This window comes from Ictidomys tridecemlineatus, chromosome 10 (assembly GCF_052094955.1).
Source record: "Ictidomys tridecemlineatus isolate mIctTri1 chromosome 10, mIctTri1.hap1, whole genome shotgun sequence".
NCBI classification, from domain to species: domain Eukaryota; kingdom Metazoa; phylum Chordata; class Mammalia; order Rodentia; family Sciuridae; genus Ictidomys; species Ictidomys tridecemlineatus.
The window spans coordinates 107542077-107562912 of NC_135486.1; the positions used below are offsets into that span (position 1 = coordinate 107542077).

The following is a 20836-nucleotide window of genomic DNA, read 5'->3' on the forward strand; positions in this document are numbered from 1 at the left end:
GCCTGCAGAGAGGAAACGGCCCACTTACCGGCCTGATGGGTGCGCCCCTGCCGAGGGTCACTCTTGGGCCCGTCGCCAGCAGCGTTGAAGGCGGAGATGCTGACCATGTACTTGGTGTGGCTGGTCAGGTTCTTCAGCTTCACTGTGGGCTCAGGGAGGAACAGGACCTTCATTTTCTCTGTTTCGTTCCGCCTGTCTGACTCCCAGTAGTAGATCTGTTAGAAAGGACACCGGGAAGGGAGGGCCGTGAGGAAGCTGCATGTAGGATCAGCTTCTGAGGCTGGGCCTGCGTCCTGGGCAGAGTCCTGTAGGATGGGGCATCTTCCTCCAAGGGACCAGGGGTGACTATGGGCAGGTGAAGGTCTCTGGTTGCTGATGTCATTGGGCAAAGTTTAGTGTTTCTGAGTTGATCATCTAGACAGTGAGCACTGCCTACTCAAACCTTTCAAGATGGGGGTCTCAGGGTGGGAGGGGTTCTTTCCTTCAGTCTCCTCTTGGTGCCTAGATTATAAAGCTTGCCCTGCTGGGGCCTGTACCAGGGCCTGTGCTGGGCCTTTCAGTCTTTTGGAGACAGTCTACCTCCTGCTCCAATCTATGGAAATAATGAGCCCTCAAACTTTACCATGTGACCACATTTTGTTCAAAACTGAGATCTAATTTTTTGATCAATGTGAAAAAATACTTTGGAAATTAAAACACTAAAATAACCATAGGAAGTAGAGCCATGTTGGACTCAGAACTGGGGTAAAGCCCTGTACCTCTTCTGGGTTCCATTTTTTTCTCGGCTAGCTTTGATGTGCTCCTAGGTGAACTTGATGCCCAAGCATAAAAGTTTGAATTGGTTGCCAGAATTACTTCCCTAGACAGCTGGCCAGGAACCACTGCCCCAGCCAGTGCCAGCTGGGCTGCCCAAAGACAACACAGGCCAGAAGATCCACCCTGGCTCTGAAGAACTAAGCCTGAGCCAGGCCTTTTAAGCGGTACACCCTGTGCAAGAGCGGCACAGAGGATGCAGGGGGCAGTGGGAGCCCAGGGCCAGAATCCCACCTTGCATGTGCACAAGTCACATCTCTGCTGAAGCAGGTCCTGACACGTGGGCACCACTGATTTCTACCTGCAAGACACAGCTGCACATCTGCTTGCAGAGCTGACCAAAGAGGATCCTTCACTCACACAAGCCTTGCTAACTTGAGATCAATATCCAAGTTCAATGTCTTTATCATTAAGGAAATGAGAAAACATATTTTGGACATACATAAATAGCACCTTGCCTCCGAGCTCACAGGACTTGCCATTGCCTCATTAATCATTGTAACAGCCCTGCCAGGGAGGAAGGTATTAATTTTCATAAAACACCTACAAGAATCATTTTTAAATGGACATTTAATTGGTCCAATAGGCATCAGGGCAGGCTAAACCATAGAATCTGGTAACTGATCAACTGGGGCTCTAGCAGGCCAGACAAGGAAATTAATTCTAGAGAAGGATGGGGCATTTTCAGGAAACAGAACAGGGTTTTCTTTTCTTTTTTTTTTTTTTCTTCTGAACGGTTTTCACAGCTGTCCAGGGGTTCCAAGCTCTCCTAGCAGATGAGACCTTAGCAGCCAAGAGCTCAAGGTGCCCTGGGCAAACTGACTCTGTGTAACCCACCCCCTGCCCCCGGGGCTCATGTTGGAACAGGATGCTGTCTTTTCTTTTCCTCCATCTCTGAAACATTTAGCTAATGATGACTCGGACCTCATTATGTGGTTCTCAAAGTGAGGTTCCCCAAATCCATGCCACCTGGGAACTTGTTAGAAATGTAATTCTCAGGCCCTGCCCAGACCTACTGAACTGAAGGACTTACTCAATGTCCCATAGTGATTGAGTGCACTGAGGGATGGAGAACCTGCTATTTTGAGGACACCTCATTTCCTGTCACTGTCAGAAAATCCGCTGGTGGCTCCAGAGTGGGCACAGGAAGAAGTTGGGTTCTCTGGGCAGGCCACAGAGGCTGGAGGAGGGACAAACCCAGGCCACCTTTGGATATGCCAAGGAACCCCCCACCTCGTAGTCACAAAGCAGCAGTAGACCCACTTCCCACACTAGGCAGCTTTGATTCCAGGCTGTGGTCCAGCCAGGCCTGTTCCAGATGCTCAAGGCAGCAGCTTCCCGCCTGCTGTGTATTTGCCACTGAGAAAACAGCAGGACCCATTGAGCTGAGGGCACAGCCCTGGGGAGGAGCAGGATTCCAGCTGAAGCCCTGGGGCCTCATACCGCCAACAAGTGAGCTGGAAAAAAAGAGCCAACCCATGCGTGAGAGCTTGCCTTGTAACCCTGGATGTTCCCATTCTGGCTTTCTGGGGGCGGTGGGTCCCACATGACCTCCAGCTGGCTGGCCGTGAGTGGGGTGACCTGGATGTTCTGCGGGGCCATCGCTGGGGCTGAGGAAAGAATAGCACATGATGGTAACTAGCACGTTCCTTCAGAAGCTGAGCCCCCCCCCCCCCAGGACTCATGCAAGCCCTAATTCCACGATGGCAGCATGGGAGATTCTGTCGGGACATTGCTCTGGCTTGGGAGACCTGGGGTACAGTCACATCCCAGCTCTAGGCTCTTGCCTCTGAAGTTAGTTCCTAGTCCTTTCATGCCAGGGGATGCTGCAAACCCTTCCAGAAAAACATACTTAAAGGCATAAAGATACAAAATTACAAAGAAGACTGATCTCACTGAGATAGAGTTACTGAGGATTTGAATACAGGTACAGGAATCCATGGGCTTTGGGATAATGCTCAGGAGTGGTTTGATCCCAGTGGCACCTGGAGTGTGGCCAGAGATGCCTATGGCTCTAAGAGCAAGGGAGCCACAGGCACTGCTGACACTCCTCATTAGGGGAAATGCTGATTTTTGAAGAGGTTTTAGGGGAAAAAAAGATATTTGTATTGCCGTTGCAAATACAGGTGGCCCAGTGTGAAGTCTATCCTAGACCAGAAGAGTCTGGACACACAGAGGTGCTCCTCCAGGCTGATGGGACCAGCTTCCTGGGAATGTGGCTCCACATTGCTCTCTGAGGCTCTCGAAATTTGCAAGTTCTAAGCACCAAGTCATTTCCCCTTTCCCCCTCTTTCCCATGGGAGGGTCTCCTTGGGGTACCCCCTCAGTGCAAATAGTATGCAGAAGATGAGAACATAGTATGCAGAAATTTGATAAATTGTGGTATAAAGGGATATTAAGAATTGCAATGCAAAAAAATATGAATGTAGTGCACTCCTCTATTGTTATGTATGTAAGAAATAATAAGAAAGAAAGAAAGAAAGAAAGAAAGAAAGAAAGAAAGAAAGAAAGAAAGAAAGAAAGAAAGAAGAGATTTCTATGGGGGACAGCATGGTTGCACCTCCGATGCAACCATTAGGGAGTTGTGAATAATGCACAGAGCACATGCACATTCTGGAACATTCCTAGTCTCTCTATATTTTGCTGGCTTCACACCAGTTCTGAATTCCATGCAGAGTACTTTCTCATGATGGTCTGTTCACTGCCTCCTCCTAGGACTTACTCCCTTCTCCCATCTGGGCACTCCGGGTAGGAATCTGGGCCGTGCTGGACCCTGAGGAGCTGTGTGGAGTTTTATTGGGTTCCCAGCTCTAGAAGGCCAAGCCCCCGCCCACCTCACTTCCTATGGCCTTGATCTGCAGACCCAAAACATAGCTGTCTTTTGATTCAGGACTGCTTATAGGCCATAAAGAGACAAGAAAACAGTCACTGTCCGAGATGTCTGGGCACCTGGGCTCTGGAGAAGCCTTCTGGGGAGAGAATGACCTCATCAATCACCCCTTCCCAGGTCCCCCTCCCCACTTTCTGCTCTCTCCCCCCAATGTAGAATAAAATAGTAATTAACACCCGCTCAGCCTGACACCAACTATTTATTTTGTTCTAACTGTGTGGTTTCCATATTATCACTGCCCACCCTGCCGTTAATGGAAATGTTAATAACCCACACCAGGTTGTTGTGACAGATGCTCAGCCTCATTATCAGAAATTCTTATTTACCGCTCCATTAAACAACAGAATCACACAAAAAAACAATTCAATCAAAACTAACTGGAGGAATTTTAACAGCCACATTAATAATCCAAAACATAAATAAAGTTAATGTCTTTTGCATGTTTGCCATCGGCAACTCTATTGCAAAATTACTGTTGTACAATTAAAATGTGAAAGGCAAAATTGAGCACGGCCATTACCCTGGTGGTGGGTTAGGACTCCCCCCCAAACACCCCAAGGTTTTCTTTCCACAGACTTCGCTAAATCCAGAGTCCCAACAGCCCTGGTCTAGGATGTCTATCAGCAGGAACTGGTAGGATCCCATGAGCTCCAGGCAGCCCCAGTGCCTGGGGCCCGCGTGCCTCCTGGCTAGGGCTGATGCACTGGACTAGGGCCCCTGGTGCATCTCGGGCAATTGAGATGCTTCTGTGCAGCCGTCGGAAGCACAGGGCTCTTGTTCCATAAAAATACTGCAGGTAACAAAGACTTTTTTGTTGATTACACAAGCAGGGAAGAGAGAAATAAATGTAAACACAGAGCAAAGCCTGTCAGTTTGGGGACTTATTTTTTCTGGCTCCTGAAGGCTGCTGAGCTGCCAGCTCGAGAGGAGAACTTGACTTTCAGGAAGGTCCTGCTGTTCCCAGTCCCGAATGCAAGCCTTGCCTGTTCAGTGCATGCAGCTGGGAGCCGATGGTGCCACGGTTCAGTCAGTTTCTTTTTGTTCTCCCACTGGAACATTTGCAGCATTAAGAAGCCACAAATATCAGCCGGAATTTTTTTTTTAATGAATGAAATTGTTTTACAAAAGTGTTTTTGGCAAGAACACCTGGAAATTGTTGATTTGTAGATTGCCCCCACATAGCACATAAAGGTGGCACAGAAAGGTTGTGGTGCAAAGCTGAGACTTGTCCTGCATGCCTCATGCAGAGGCGGATGGTGCCATGACAGAGCTGTGTTGCTCCCACCCTTGGTGGGTTGGCTCCTGCATCCTTGCCACGGCACTGGCATAACCTTGGAGAGGGACTTCATCAAGGCAAAGACAGAGAGCATTCAGGGACTTTCAGAGGCATCTTGCATCTGATAACTCTAATGAAATTCCAGAGGCTTCCAGAATTTTCTGGAATTCTGGCTGGTTACTGCAAGAGGCCCTGAAAACTTGGGTGCTGTAGGCTGAACCAGGATGTGGCATGGCTCTCTCTGGTCCTGCTGCCTGTGCTGGGAAAGGGAGCCTCCCAGGGTGCTAGGGCAACATCTGGAACTGTCACCTTCAGCTCTATCAGCAAGTAACCCCCAAAGCACAAGGTTTTCCCCGAAGCAGTCTTCACTTGCTAGTCAGCAAAGAGCTTGTCTCTTGCCCCTGCATCTGTGTCCCACCGGCCCTGGGGTAAGCTGGGTCACACACAGAGCCTTGCACTGCAGCCTTGCCTCAGGTGTTCAGGTGGGTGGCAGGATGGGCACCGCTGTGCTACTGCCACAGAAAGGAGAAGTAAGAAAGTTCTACAGCCACACGCCTCACCTGCATTTCACTTCCTGGGGTTTCCATTACCTGTGATCAATCATGGCCTGAAAACATTAAATGGAAAATTCCAGAGAGAAAGAGAGACCACATCCACATAATTTTTATTGCAGTAGATTCTCCTAACTGTTCTAGCTCACTTTAGTTATTGCTGTTAATCTCGTGTAATATCTCATTTATAAATCAGACTTTATTGTAGGTCGGTATGGATAGAGGAAAGCAGGACTACCTACAGGCTCAGTATTCCTGGAGGATTCGGGCCTCCACTGAGGCCTTGAAGTGGACCCTTGAGGATCAGGAGGTGGACTTTGGTAAAGCCAAGGAGGCTCAGGAGAGCAAGAGCAACGTTCAGAGTTATAGGGAGTAACCGCAGGGAGAAGGAGGCTCATTCATTCGGTTCTTTCCTCCCTCATTCAAAATGCTCACTGCCCCAGGATGGAGGGCCATCCATCTGACCTGAGGACAGTGGTGTGGCGTGGAGTTTGCGGTGGCCTCTCCTGGAGATGGTCTGCTCACCCTCCTCCCACCCAGTTGACCAATGCTATGGGAGCAGTAGTGGAACCCAGGCAGCTGCGACAGCGCCGCCTCCTAGAAGAAGCTTCTGGAGGGGATGTGGCATGCTGCTTGTCCCCTTTTCCTAATCTCAAGATGGCTGGCCTCACATGGCCAAGACCTCCACCTGAGTTTTGAGGAGAAGAGGAAGCAGAGACTGGTTACGCCTTGAAGGGCAGGCAAAATGGCAGTGAACGTAGCATGGGGCTGGAATCTCTGAGAGTCAGGTTCCTGGTTTCCAGGGCTCAGCTATGCTGGAAACTTCTTGAATCTTCACTAGACCCTCGGCTCAGGGCTGACAGGTGGGTGGACACAGAGATGTAGAAGACAGTTTAACAAGAGAGAAACATGGCAGTAGCCACAATGTAAGATGGATGTGAACAGAGGTTCCAAGCGCTTCAGATTGGGGATGTGGGTGTTTCCTGGAGGACAGAACATCAGGCTGACTCTTAAATAACGGGGAGGATTTAACAGGGGACTATGGCCAAGAGAGTGAGGGTACTGTCAGAGGAGGGTATGGGAGGAATGAGCATCAATTAAAAGCAGGATGCCTGTTGCGCTCACAGAAGGCAGATGATCCTCCTGTCACTAGGGCCTCCCGAGGCCAGTGGGGCACCTAGTACTGCTAGGGCTACCAGGAGCCTCACCAAATACCACTATTGCTAGGGACACCCCCGGCCACGCTGGGCATCCACTATTGTTAGGTTCATGCAGGCAATCACTATTACTAGGACTACGTCAGCCACGTGGGGGCTTCCTGCTCTCGTCAAACCCCCCTCAGTCATGCTGGGAACCTGCTTTTGCTAGAGCCATGTTAGACTGTGATGGTCTGTGGTAGGTTTCTACTTTCAGTTTTTGTAATCCAGTGCTTTATGATTTGGGTAGAGCAGGTTTTTAATGGAATAATTTGAGGATCGTTGTTAATGTTTTACCATAATGAAATAATATTACTTCTAAATTCTACATTCATCAATTTACTTTAATTGCATCAACATTTTCCTGGTCAAATACTCTCTCTGATTCCCCGTTGAAATAAATAAGAAATAGAATTCTCTAACCTAATTTACCTTCTCGGCTAACTTTGCCAACACATCTGTCCCCTTAAGCTGGGACACCTGGAGGCACACTCCAGGTAGGTATGTTGCCTCTGGAGCCTTCTCCACACTTAGAGGAGTTTAATGAAACATACTGCTTCAACTGGCTGGGGACAAGTCAGAGCTAGTGACAGAGAGCAAGACTCAAGGCAGCAAAGTGAGCCCCTGGGGACAGGCAGGCTTGTCAGGGAGCCAGGAAACACAAAGCCAGGTACCAGGATGAGCGCAGGAGCCCAAGGACGAGGGTGTCCAAATCACCATCATCCTCACAGGGCCTGGAAAGGCTGCTGCCCCAGATGGGCCAACTGTCCACAACCCTGCCTTCCAGGGACTTTGGGTTGTTTTGAGGGCTTCAGTTGGCATCATTGGTAATTTTTAAAAAGCTTACAATGGATGATTCCAAGTAAAAAAATCATATTTTATAAACCTGTAACAGACATGATGGACACGGATCACCCTTCTGTCAACTGGAGCCCCCTTCTTTCCAGAATTCTCTAGAACTTTTGGGGTCAAGAGTAGGTGATGATTTCCCACTTGCTGACTGTGTGATTCCAAGTACTTTGTTGGGTCTCTCTGAGCCTCTGTCCTGATATGTGTAAGAGGGGAAGTCACCAAACTTGAAGGGCTTTGAAATGAAATGACCCAGGTGAGATGAAGCCGAATCCTGTACACAGGGCCCCAAAGGAGAGGTGGATCCAGATGTCTGGCTATGAGCCCATGAGCTCCTTCCTGAGGAAGTACGGCCATCATGGTCCCTCTCCACCCAGGAAATTGCCCAGGGGAGGGTGGGCACTGGTTCCATCTGGGGCACACCCTATGGAGACTCTAAATAGCTATACGACAGTGTTTGAAGAGATAAACGTGTGTCCCCTTGTGGGAAACTTCTAACATAGCTCGATGATCTCATGTCTTGGTTCTGGAACATGGGTTTAACCAGTGACTTGCTTCTAAGAAGCAGAACCTGGCACTGCTGGGATTCGGTCACAGGAGCCTGGGCTTCTTGTTCCTCCCTGTGGATGGAACCACTTGCCATGCTGTGAGATGCCCCATGGGAGACCCTTCCTGGCAAGGAGCTCAGGGAGGCCTCTGGCCAACAGCTCATGAAAACTGAGCCTTCGTCCAACTGCCTTGGGGAACAGAATCCTGCCAACAATCACACAAGCGAGCTTGTACACTGGTCCTTTCCTTCGAAGACACTGCCAGGCTGATACGTTTTCAGAGATCCTGAAGCAGAGGACCCACTATGCTGTACACAGAGACACTGAAGCAGCAAATGTTTATTGTCTTCAGTATACAAATGGAGTAACTTGTTGCATGGCAATAGCTGCCTGAAATTATCCTGGCTGCAGCCTGACCTGGGCCCAGCCTCCACACAGTCTGTGTGCTTAGAGACTGGCTGTGGTTTGGTGCAGCCCAGTCAGAAACATCACATTTGCATGGTGCAGGTGTTCCAGAGATAACCCACTCGGGGTCAATGAGTCTCTGTACATGGCATGGCACTGCAGGTATGTAGAAGCCGGGCCTTTTTATTTGCATATGAGAAGAACAGAGCTCTGGAACAGTACAGGATTCATCAAGTGGCTCTGATCACAGGAGCTTCCAGGACACACAGGGAAGAGCTTACTGGAGCTCTAGGTTCTGACTGAGCAGATGGATGGGTGTGGGAAGGCAGGACACTCCAGGTGGAGGATCTACGAGTAGCAGAGGTGTGGTACATCCATTCATTTTACACTGCTGCCACAAAACACCAGAGGTAGCCTAACTTTATAAAGAAGAGAGGTTTACTCAGTTCAGTTTCAGATGCTGAAATTCCAATGGCATGACTCAGGGTCTCCCCCTCAGTTGAGGCACCAGCAATGGTGGTAGCACGTGTGGGAGCAAGAGATCATGTGATGAGGAAGGAAGCAGAAGAGACTGAGGTCCCACAGTCTCCTTGAAGGACATGCCTCTAAGGACTACCCATGAGCCTTATCTTTTAAAAGTCCCATCTTCTAACATCTCCACATGGAGGACCAAACTCCTATTCCATGTACTCCCGGGGGACACATCACAGCCAAGCCACAGCAATCGGGATGGGCACTCTCCCTTCCACAGCCTCGAGGTAAGCATGAGCTGATCTAGGGCGATGGTAGCTGCCATCCTAAGCAACTAAGTGGTTTTAAAAATGGTTGTTTCAATAGAAAAAGGAGGTTGAGGCCAGAGAATTTCAGACTCATAACAAGAAACATATTTTTCTTTCGGCATTTGAACTTGCTGTTTTGCCCTGAACCCTTGTTCTGCTGAGCATCCAGCCCTGATTCTACCCAGTAATGATCTCTGTTTTCCCACCACGGCTCACAGTGCTTACACGTTCTTATCGGTTCATCACCGTTATCACCCACTGTTCGATAAGCAAAGTTAAAAGCCACTGAAACCAGCCGGCTGTGCGGCTTGCATGTTTCTGTTTGTTTTTGTCCTGGCCTGGAGAGTGAGCTTCCTGTCACAGCAAGATCCAGGGCCTGAACCACTCCTGCTCACGAGGCACCCTGGGCATTCTACACGGGCTAAACTCATGCTGTTGGAGATATAGTTCATCTTACAACCTAGAAAACTGAGGCTCAGGTGGGTTAAGCTACTTGCCCCAGAATGGGCTACACCTGAACTTGGATCTGACTTTTAAGGTCTAAGCTGCTTCTCTAGAGCCGGGGTGGAAACTTCCTGTAAAGGCCCAGGTACTATCTTAGCTTTGAGGCCTCTGTTGGAACTACTCAGCTCTCCACCTTTCTGTGGCAAAAGTAGCTCAAATATTTACTATTTAGCCCTTTACAGAAAAAGGTATGGCTGCGTTCCAATAAAATTTTATTGACAAAAATGGGTGAGGAGCTGGCCTTGGTGCCTGGGCCAAGTTTGCCGCTCTGCTGGAGGGCAGCAGGGAAGGAAGAGGGCAGCCGGATCGGGATGATGCTGATGGTTGAGCACCCAGGGGCTGAATCGCCCGGCAGCACAGCTTTGTCAGCCCAGAGGCTGGAGCGGAATGGTGTAGAAGAGGAAAACCTGACGGCTAGAAGACTAGACACCTCCATGGGAATGCAAAATGCTGACAGAATAGTTGATTATATTAAGGAATTATGATCACTTTTTCCAGGTGTGATAATGACTTTGCGTTATGTATTGAATTTTAAAGAGTTCTTGTAGGGATATATATACTGAAGGTATTTTTGGATAAAATACGATGTTTTCATAAAAGAGTATGATGTCTGAGACTCACGGGGAGGAGGGGAAAGGCGGGTTAGATGAGGGGGAGGTTAGCTGACCTGGATTTACAGCGACACATTCAGAAACAAACACAAAGCAGTCATTCCTTCCAGGCTCGGCTGGGATGGGAACAAAGGGCGTAGTCGGTGTTGGGCAGGCCTGGGCTTGGTGAGACTCAGGGGCCACCGCACTCTCAAGTCTGCTGCTGCCTCTGCTGGTCCCAGTGACCCAGAGGGCCACATGAGCCTTGTGTCCATGTGGGACGCCAAGCCTGGGAGGGGTGGGAGTGCCTAGTCACTTGGTGATGGACAGTCTACTCATCTTGCCCGACTGGCTTCAGCCGCCATCCTATCCAGCCACTGAGACACACAGAGGCCCAACCCTTTAAGGCTGGACCCTGGAGAGCCTTGTAACCCCCAGAAGACCCCATGCCAGGCAGCCCATCTGCCCAGAGACTCCAGGCAGGGCTGCCCTCAGGGTCCTCCCTCCCTTCAGCGGTCCAGCAAGCTCCTTTGCATGCGGGCCTCAGCAAAGCTGTCCCAGTGGATAATACAGCAAACCAAAGGATTTTCCAGAGAATCTGGAACACACTTAGACTCAGAACTGTGTGATGTTTAGGATCTTTTCCAAATAAAGCATTAGTCATTATAATATTCTCCATGACCTTTCTACTTTTATGGAAATCAGGTTGTTAATAATGTCACATATCCACCCACATTTCCTGGGTGCTGCATCTGCCAGGAGAGGTAGTGACCAGGCTACAGGGGCAGCATATGCAGCATGCAGCATGGGAGGGACATCTGTTCAGGGCAACCAGCATGATGCTCAGGGTGTGTGGGTGGAGGAGGCCTGAACAGGATCCAAGGGGTCCACGGGCCAGTCCTAGGAGCAGATTTGCTGTTCCCCTAGAGAATGGGGGGACCCACCAGGGTGGAAACAAAGTGCAAGAATGAGACCTGCAATTGACAAGGACCACTGTGGCAGGAGTGCAGAGGGCAAGGGGGTGGGGTGGGATGAAGTCAGCAGCCCCAGTGGTTCTGAATGTCCCTCACTAGAGGTTCCAGAAGATAACAGCTCACAGCTGTGCACATGGTCACCCACAGCATCCCTGAGACTGTGGCCGGGTGTCCTCTTTCCCCTTCCCCTCTCCCAGGGGCTGTGTCTACCTCTGAGCACAGGGCTTAGTCCTGGGGGTAGCTGCTCCTATTACACATCCAGCACAGCCCTGTCCTTGCCACCCCCACTCGGTTGCCCCACTCACTGTGCTTAGAGCACCCCATCCAAAGAGTACCTGGTGCCCATGGCCTCCCCAGAGATGCCTGGGGTGGCATGTGCCAGTAAGAGCCTAGAGGAGAGCCCACATGACATCTTGATCCCCCCAGTGTGATGAGGCGGGGCCAAGCACCCACCCTACCGTGCACAGGAAGCCCGATCACATCCCAGACGGGCCCCCCTTTGAACCTGGTGACGGCTTCCAGATGTGTCTGTGCCCAAGGAAGCAGATACCAGAGACCTGTAGCCCTCTGCCCCTCCTGACTGGTGATGAAGGGCTACTCCACCCCCTGAGGTCAGAGACTCATCTGTGAGCTGCAGGTGGCAGTTCCCACCCAGGTGACCGTGTGGGCTTTTGCAAGATGTTCACTCAGCCCTGCCCAATGGAAGGCCATGTCTGACCTCCTCACAGCACTCGCTTCAGCGCGCGCTGCAGACTGACCACAGAAACAGCAGACACTGCCAGTGATCTGCTTGTGGTCACTACCCAGTGTTTGGTTAATGGCCACCCAGGCTTCCCACCGAATGGCCATGATGAGATAGCTCAGCCTTGTGAAGTGCGGGGCGACTACATTAATTGCTCTGTAAGCAACTGCCGTTCTCTCTTCATTATAAACACATTTTCCAACACACACAGCTCTGAATCCTTTTAATCTCACTTAATGGGCTCCAGGACTGGCTTTATTTGTCACTAGGGGGAGCTAAAACAGCTAGAAGCTTTGTTATTTTGCTCTTGTTCCAACCAACGGTAATTAAAAGCTGGTAGTATTTTAGGAAAGGTAAAACCCACACTCCACAGTTAAGTTTCTCATTCTTTAAAAATAACAGCGAACCCATAGTGTCAAGATATTTTCTGTCTCCCAAAGCAACAGCCGAACCCAAAGCAACCCAAATACTGCCTAAGGCAATTGAGTGATTAGAAACACTGAATTTGAGAATCTCTTTTTTCTCTTTGGGGAAAAGTTGTAGCGCCTCAGACCAAAGTTCTGATTCTTTAGCTGGGGTCTGCTCTTGGAAGTGAGTTCCCGCTGGGTGTAGAAATGAGGCGGGTCCTGGCTCCCTTTTCAGGGAGCCAATAATGGTAGACTTTTATTTGTTTGTACTTTAGTGCTGGGCAGGGGAGGGGCCTCTGCCTGCTGCTGAGCCACACCCCAACCCCAAGGGGCTCTTTCTGCTGGGCTTAGAGTGCCTAGGGAAGCCTAAGGTAAGGTCACCATGGTTATGCCCTTGGAAGGGACTAGGTGGTTCTAGGGACACTCTATGGGTACAACAGGGACAAATCATCACAGAACCCAGGTTCACAGAAAGAACCACAGTAGAACTGCCAGCCACAAGCACTAAGCAAGCAGGACTGTCCCAGGAACACCTCCGTCCCCACTATGGGATGGGGAAGGAGGGACAGGCCAATTCTTGGAGAGGAAACAGGAGTGGAATGAAGACGTCAGGAATGCTGAAGTCCGTTTGTAATATAATATGATTGCTATCAAAATCCCAGTAGAATTTGCTTTTTTGAGCACTTGCCAAAATGATCATAAAGTTTATGGGATGGCTGAGAAATTTTGGAAAATGAAGAAAGAAGACAAGCTGAAGTGGATATGAGCCACGTGTAATAATGTGGTATAAATAAAAGGTCTGGTGGCACCAGAGCCATGGTGAAGTCACCCACCGAACTAAGGAATTGCCTCAGAGAGACTGGACTGAGTGGAAGAATTAAAACACCACTAAGCTACATTGCAAAGGGTCAGTCCATGGACAGCCTGTCTCTGGAAACAATCTGTGCGGGATCCCACTTTATACAAGGTGCCAAATTCAGTTATAGCCAGATTAAAGATTTTAATGGCAAAAATTAAACCATAAAGATTCAGAAGAAAATCAGATGTTTGCCAGGTTTCTGAGTGCAAAAGGGGCGAATCACAGAATTAAAAAGAAGCAATAGGAAGGGAAAGCTTTGTCCCAAACATGATCAAGTGTGGCATGCTCAACACATAAGGAGTTCTTCAGTCAACTTGTAACACTGGACCTGTTAAATTGAAATGGTGAGAGGCCAGGCTCTAGACTTCCTGGAGAAACTTCGACTGTTTCTTGTAAGTGCCTGTGTTACAGAAAAATGAAGCTTAAACTCAACCAGAAGCTTCCAAGTAACTAGAATTATACAACTGGGGACTTCCCAGGACACAGACTAGAGAAGGCAATGGCACAAGGGGAACCAACCAGCATTTTTCTTGGGTGGCTTCCACATTTGTATTTGGTCTGTTTGCTCCAAGTAGAGGTGAAATCACACCCTGGCTTTGGGACCTCTGGTCACTGGCAACTGGTTTGGCGATGGGCGTGCAAATAAAGGCAGTCTGAAGAGAGAGCCAGTGGATTTCCACAACAATGTAGAAAGTGCACAGCTTTCTGTGGCTGGAGCTGAGGGCCACCTTGAGGAAGAGAAAGGGGATGACTGAAAGGAAAGTGGAACTAAGAGGATGCTCAGAAGCAGCTTGTTACGGCACTGGATCCAGCCATGCCCGAAGCTGTATCTGGCTCTTCAACTTTTCTGTTACAGGAGTGCTAAGGTTTGGATATGGCTTAAGTGTGTCCCTGCAAAGGTTCATGTGTTGGAAGCTTGGTCCTTAATGTGGCAGTGTGAAAGTGGACCTTACAGAAGAGAAGCCTAAAGTAAGATCATGGCATGCCTTTGGAAAGGACCAAGTGGTTCTTATGGGACTCTGTTGGTTCTCAAGGGAGGCTTGTTCTAAAGCATGAACTTGACCCTCTTTGGCTCCTGGGATCCTCCTGGAATGGGCCCTTGTCTAGATGGGGTCCAGTCCTGCTGACTGGGGTCCTGATGGGTGTGTTATTTTTACCAACTTGAGATGCCTATACTTGGAAACCAACCTTGATCTCAAGGAGAAATCTCCTAACTCTGCCTTTTTCTCTGAGCTTAAAAAGATTTAAATATGACCTCCTTGGGCTACAGGGGATCCAAAGTTCATCACTCTACACATCTTGTCATTTTCTAGATGTGACAGACAGTCAAGTGACATAGAGAGCCTGCTCCAGGCTCCTCTGCGTCCTCTGGCTGGGTACCCCCTGCCCATACAGTGCCCAGGCTCCTCTGGGTCCTCTGGTAAGTGCTCCTCACCCAGCAGTGCCCAGGCTCCTCTGGGTCCTCCAGTGAGTGCCCCTCACCCAGCAGTGCCCAGGGTCCTCTGGGTCCTGAGGGTGAGCACCCCTCACCCAGTAGTGCCCAGGGTCCGATGGGCCTTATGTCACCTGGCTCACGTAATGAGCTGTGAGGGTGGCTGTGGTTCCCTGTCTGCCTCAGGACAGTGTCCAGGGGCACTGCTGAGGAACTGTGGAGAACTCTGGGCCTCCCTCTTTCCGACTCCCTCGCTTGGCCTTTCCTTCCACCATTCGCCAGGCTTCTCACCATGCCTGAAACCACAAAGGCGGTCCTCAGTGGATCTCGGGGATCTGTTTTCACCAGAGAAGGAACCCTCTGGGAACTGTGGACCAGGCACCATTCCCACCTGGACAGGACCCTGTGAAATGTAGCGGGGGACAACTTCCTGCCATCATGGAGGACATCCTCAGACAGTAGAAAAGCACCACTGTGCTGTGCCACCATCACTGAGGTAAGTGAGACTTTGGGCTTAGGGATCCTCTCCACAAGGTGCCAGGACTCGGAGTCCTCTGGGCGAGCGCCCCTCTCCTACCAGTGATCAGTCTCCGTGGGTCCTGTGGGTGCCCACCCTCAGCTCCCTGTGCTCAGACTTCTCTGGGTCCTCTGGGCGATCTCTCCTCTCCCACCAGTGCTGAGACTCCCGGCCTGGACCTTGAGGTTGAGCGCCCCTCGCCCATCAGCACTCAGGCCCCTGGTTTCTGTGGGGAGTGCTCTTCCCTCACCATGCAGACTCCTCTGGGTGCTGTGAGGGAGTGCCCTGCACCCAGCGGTGGGATCCCACACTGGCCAGGCACATTCTGGACATGCACATTGTGGGTAGAAGAGCAAGTCGGTGGCACAGCTGGGCGAGACCCTGAGCTTCCCGCCCTGGCACACAGATCTCCTGGCTATGCCATGAGCCTCTAACCGGAGCTCAGCGTTGAAGCCACTTGCTCATGGTCACGCAGCTGGCGAGAAGGGTCTAGCACTCAATCACGAGGCCACAGCCCAGTCTGTTTTCACAAAAGCCTCTGAACACTTCAGGTCCTCTGGGCTGTAATGCTCAGAAGCATCCAGAAAATGAACAGAAACTGCCAAGGCGAGTTCGTCTCTGAAGTTTCCCCTACTGTGTGCCAACACGTCCACAGTGCCTCTCACCGTCAGGTCCTCAGGCTGCAATGGGAATGACTGACTGGCCTCCTCCTTTGGAAAACTCCCTCCAGTGTGAACACGGAGGACAGAGACTTGCCAGGCTGACTGGCAGCAGAGGCCCATTTGTAGGACTAGTCCCTGCCAGGGTCATGTCTGAACGGTGTGCATTGCTTCAGGCAAGAAAGAGCCCAGCCACACAGAAGTGGGGGCGACGGCGCTAGAGGCAAAGATTCACTCCAGGGAGAGGGTCCAGGAGAGGCATGTGGAGAAATGGAGTGGGAGGACTCCAGAGAGGAGGAGGGACCAGCCCAGGAGCCCTCAGGGAGGCATCCAGAGGTAACCCCAGGCAGAACCCCAGACAGAGGGGAGAAAGCAAGGCAGAGGGGCTGGGAGCCACCTCGGCCTGAGCCCTGCCTGCTCCATCCACAGGAACAGGGCAACTAGTCTGGGCTCAGGTCCTAGGTGCGTGGGACCCAAGAAGGATTGGGGGCCATTGACCCACCTGCTAAAGTCAGGGAGGTTTAGGACATTTGGGAGGAAAAGGGAAAGGCATGGTTTTCAGTGTGCGTGTGACCGCACTGGGACACCAGGGAGGGGACGAAATTCTGTAGCAAGCAGCTGGGAACGTGGTGCTGTGTTTCCACCCCAAACCCACGATATGGCAGGAAGAAACACAACTTCCTTCTACTCCTTTCTTCCCGCCTCCACCCACCCCATCAGCACTGTGCTGGGTACAGAAGTGACACCACACATGTGGGCTTTCTCACTTGGGCCCTCCAGGGAAGGGAAGGATTCTGAGCACAGAGCAGGCTGGCTCTGGCTGCCATCACTGCCTCCTGCCCTAGGGACACGCAGGGGCTGTGCAGTTGTGTCATACTAGACAAAGGTGCCAAAAACTTACATTGGAGAAAAGAGCCTTTTCAATAAATGGTACTTGGAAAACCGGAAAATTCATGTGGAACAAAATAAAATTAAGCCCCTATCTCTCACCATGCACAAAATTCAACTCAGAGTGGTTCAAGGACCTAGGAATTAGACCAGAGACCCTGTGACTAACAGAAGAAAAAGTAGGCCCGAATCTTCATCATGTTGAAGTAGGCCCTGTCTTCCTTAACAAAACTCCTAAAGCACAGGAAATAAAATCGAGAATCAATAAATGGGATGGATTCAAACTGAAAAGCTTCTTCTCAGAAAAAAAAAACAGTGAGGTGAATAGAGAGCCTACAGAATGGGAACACATTTTTACCACATGCATCAGATAAAGCACTAATCTCCAAGATCTATAAAGAACACAAAAAACTTAACACCCCCAAAAAACAAATAACCCAGTCAATAAATGGGCTAAGGAACTGAATAGACACTTCTCAGAAAAAAAATATTCAACATCTCTAGCAATTAGAGAAATGTAAATCAAAACTACTCTAAGATTTCATCTCACTCCAGTCAGAATAACAGTTATTAAGAATACAAGTAACAATAAGTCTTGGCAACATTATGGGGAAGGCACACTCTTACATTGCTGGAAGGCCCCTGATGAGCACCCAAGGGCTGCAAATTGGTGCAACCAATCTGGAAAGCAGTATGGAGATTCCTTAGAAAACTTGGAATGGAACCACCATTTGACCCAGCTATCCCACTTATCAGTTTATACCCAAAGGACTTAAAAACAGCATAATAAAGTGATGCAGCCACATCAACGTTTACAGCAGCACAATTCACAATAGTGAAATTGTGGAACCAACCTAGATGCCCTTCAATAGATGAATGGATAAAGAAACTGTGGTTATATATATATATATATATATATATATATATATATATATATATATATATATATATATATATATATATATATACAATGGAATATTATATACAATGGAATATGTGGTTTATATATACACAATGAAATATTACTCAGCATTAAAAGAGAATAAAAGCATGGCATTTTCAGATAAAATGGACAAAACTTTTTTCCCCCCAGAAACCAAAGGCCAAATGTTTTCTCTGAAAAGTGGATGCTGATCCATAATGGGGGTGGTGGTGGGGAGCATGAAAGGAATGGAGGATCTTTGGATAGGGCAAAGGGGAGGGAGGGGGAAGAGAGGGGGCATGGGGGTAGGAAAGATGGTGGAATGAGAAGGACACCATTATCCTAGGTACATTGTAAAGACACAATTGGTGTGACTCTACTTTGTGTACAACCCGAGAAATGAAAATTGTGCTCCATTTGTGTACTATGAATTGAAATGCATTCTGCTGTCATGTATAACAAATTAGAAAATAAATAAATTTTAAAAATAAAGGACAACTATCACATGCTTCTGTTTAGACGAGATACCTAGAATAACCTGGGCATTTAGAAAGACAGAAGTAAGTTAGAGGATGTCAGGTGCTGGCAAGAGAGAAAGGGAAGGGATGCTTAATTGGTCTGGAATTTCTGTTTGGGAAAATGAGAATGTTCCAGAGGTGCTTGAACTGCTTGTTCACTGCTTGAACACTAAGTGTGCTTAATGACGAGGAACTGTGCACTTGACAAAGGTAAAGGTGGCAGCAGAATTCACGTTATACCTATCTTATCACAATAGCAAAAAACAAATGTACCCAGGAACCAGGGCTGGGAACTCAGCGGCTAGTCACGCTGGCCTGTGCTGGCCTGCCACACCCATCCATCTTTGCTTGGCTTCCTCCTCCATGCTGCAGCTCCTGTCTGGTCCCTGAGACAGAGGCCCTGCTTAGGAGCCCCGAGCCCCTGGTACTCAGCTGTCATTGGGGGTACAGGCTGACAGGGGGCAGAACTCCCGCATGCCACCGCCTGCAGCCACTGTTTGTGTAACATGGATCTCAAGTGGCCAGTCATGTCAGTCCCCACACTCCACCCACATGGCTAATAGAACCCACTGCCTGAACACCCTAGTGGGCATGCATCTGCCACAGCCACCCTTTACTGACACATTGCATGCCCCTCCTCTGCCCCAGGGGATCTTCTGGGACTAGGTGAATGCCTCCCACCTTCGTGGCTCTGACTAACTCAGACAGACTTCTGAGGAAAGAGAGGCAGAAATAATGGAAGCTCCAGATGTCCCATTTCTGCAATCTCATTTGTGTGCAAATATTATGACCATTCCAGAAAAATGCTAGCCTCTCAGTGCCCTTGATTGACCTCTCCAAATGGCCAAAGGACATCTGATGCATTTCTAATCTCGGGCCCAGCAACCTGACCCACTCCCGCTCCTCAGCATCTCCCTGAGGCTGGGGCTGTGTCCTGGGGGAAATTCTCATTATCCTGGGCCTGAAGCATCACTCTTCTAAATTCACATCAGCTGATGGAGCAGAAGCACCAGGTGCATGTTGAGGAAGCCCTGAAAACCATCAGCCCAGGAGGCCTGCCTGTGGACGGGACTCCTCAGCAGCAGGGAGGGCGTGAACACCTGGCCAGGAGGAGGAAGGAAGTTCAAGTGGATTAAAAACATGACCTAGGGCTGAGGTTGTAGCTCAGGGGTGGAGCACTTGCCTAACATGTGGGAAGCACTGAATTTGATCCTCAGCACCATATAAAAATAAATAAAGGTATTGTGTCTTTCTACAACTAATATATATATATATATATTTAAACATGACCTATATTTCACTGCAAGTTAGCCTGCTGTTCACTTGAGCGGTTGGGAAATCCTAGTACCCTCCTAAGCCAGATTTCGCCAGTGGCGTCACAGAAACTTCCACTCCACCAAGGCTGGGCAGCTGAGATGCCTGGCCACACAGTTTTTGGCCTTCCCATCCCTTACAGGGTCCCTGGATGGCTGCAGGGTGGGTGACACCAGGAGCTTACCAGCCTCACCAACGAAGACTTCCACAGGTGTGCTGGCCGGGCTCTCACCAATGATGTTGTAGGCGGTCATGATGACTTCATAGCGCCTGTACTTCTTTAAATCTACAAGGGGAGAGGATATGGGGTCAGCCTGTGGCAGCAGCAGCCTCCATTCCTAGAAAGCTCCATTTGTGGGCCACACTAAAGAACAGAACTCAAAGGAGAGGCAGGAGAAGTCTGTGATATGCCTATAACCCTAGGATCACATCCCCATCCTCCTGGCTGTCAATCAAGGACCACCAAAGGGAAGGGAGGCAGGAAGAGTTCTCCTGCCCTGTGCTCAGGTGAAGGCCATAGGAGGTGCCCTTCCACAGTGAAGTGGTAGAGGCTAACCAGGCCCTGGCCTGCCTTTGCATCTAGCATCTCTCCTGAAAAGTACCAAGAGGTGGAGGGAGATGTCAGTATTTAAAGGAAAACATTAAGAAGACAGGAGAAAATCTGAGCCCCTTGAGTTGTCAGTAACTCTATCAGAGCTGGACCTCCGAGGTGCCTGGGGAGGATGGGAAGGCCTCCAACCGTGTGGCCAGGCACCTCAGATGTCCAGCCCTGCTGGAGCCTGCATGCAGAATCACACAGGCAGACAGCTAAGCACAGATTGCACACTGACAGTGAGAGTGACTGACCTTGAAATCAAAACATTCTGGAAAGTTCTCCCACTGGCAGTACTGCCTTGTAGCTGGCTCAGCTGTGCTAAGGCCCGGAGTGCCATGTCTGGGTGAACAGTGCCGCCTTCAGTGGTGCCCTCCCTGGTAAATGAGACCACTCAGGCTCCCTACCATTGCTCTGGGGAACATGTGTGTGGTTTGCCCTGATGGCTGAGAAGGGGCCCACCTGTCTGCCTCAGCCCAGCTGGAACAGGAACAGCCCTGAGGAAAGCTGCCTGCACTCAGCAGCCTAGCTTGCTAGTCCCAGCCTGGGACTCTTGTGGCTGAAGAGTCCACTGAGACCTGCAGCACAGGGATGACAACCTGGAGCAATGT

The 20836-nt window shown here is 49.8% G+C and overlaps 1 protein-coding gene across 5 annotated transcripts in view; it reads right to left on the reverse strand.

The window, feature by feature from the left end:
- Sdk1 (sidekick cell adhesion molecule 1) overlaps nucleotides 1–20836 on the reverse strand; it is an 883473-nt gene that overhangs the window by 48229 nt on the left and 814408 nt on the right. For all 5 annotated transcript variants that reach the window (XM_078023675.1, XM_078023673.1, XM_078023678.1 and 2 more), the window contains 3 exons: nucleotides 19818–19919; nucleotides 2308–2423; nucleotides 29–215 (listed from right to left, as the gene is read on the reverse strand). In XM_078023675.1, the coding sequence (XP_077879801.1) occupies nucleotides 29–215; nucleotides 2308–2423; nucleotides 19818–19919 (405 nt within the window). The remainder of the gene's footprint in view (nucleotides 1–28; nucleotides 216–2307; nucleotides 2424–19817; nucleotides 19920–20836) is intronic.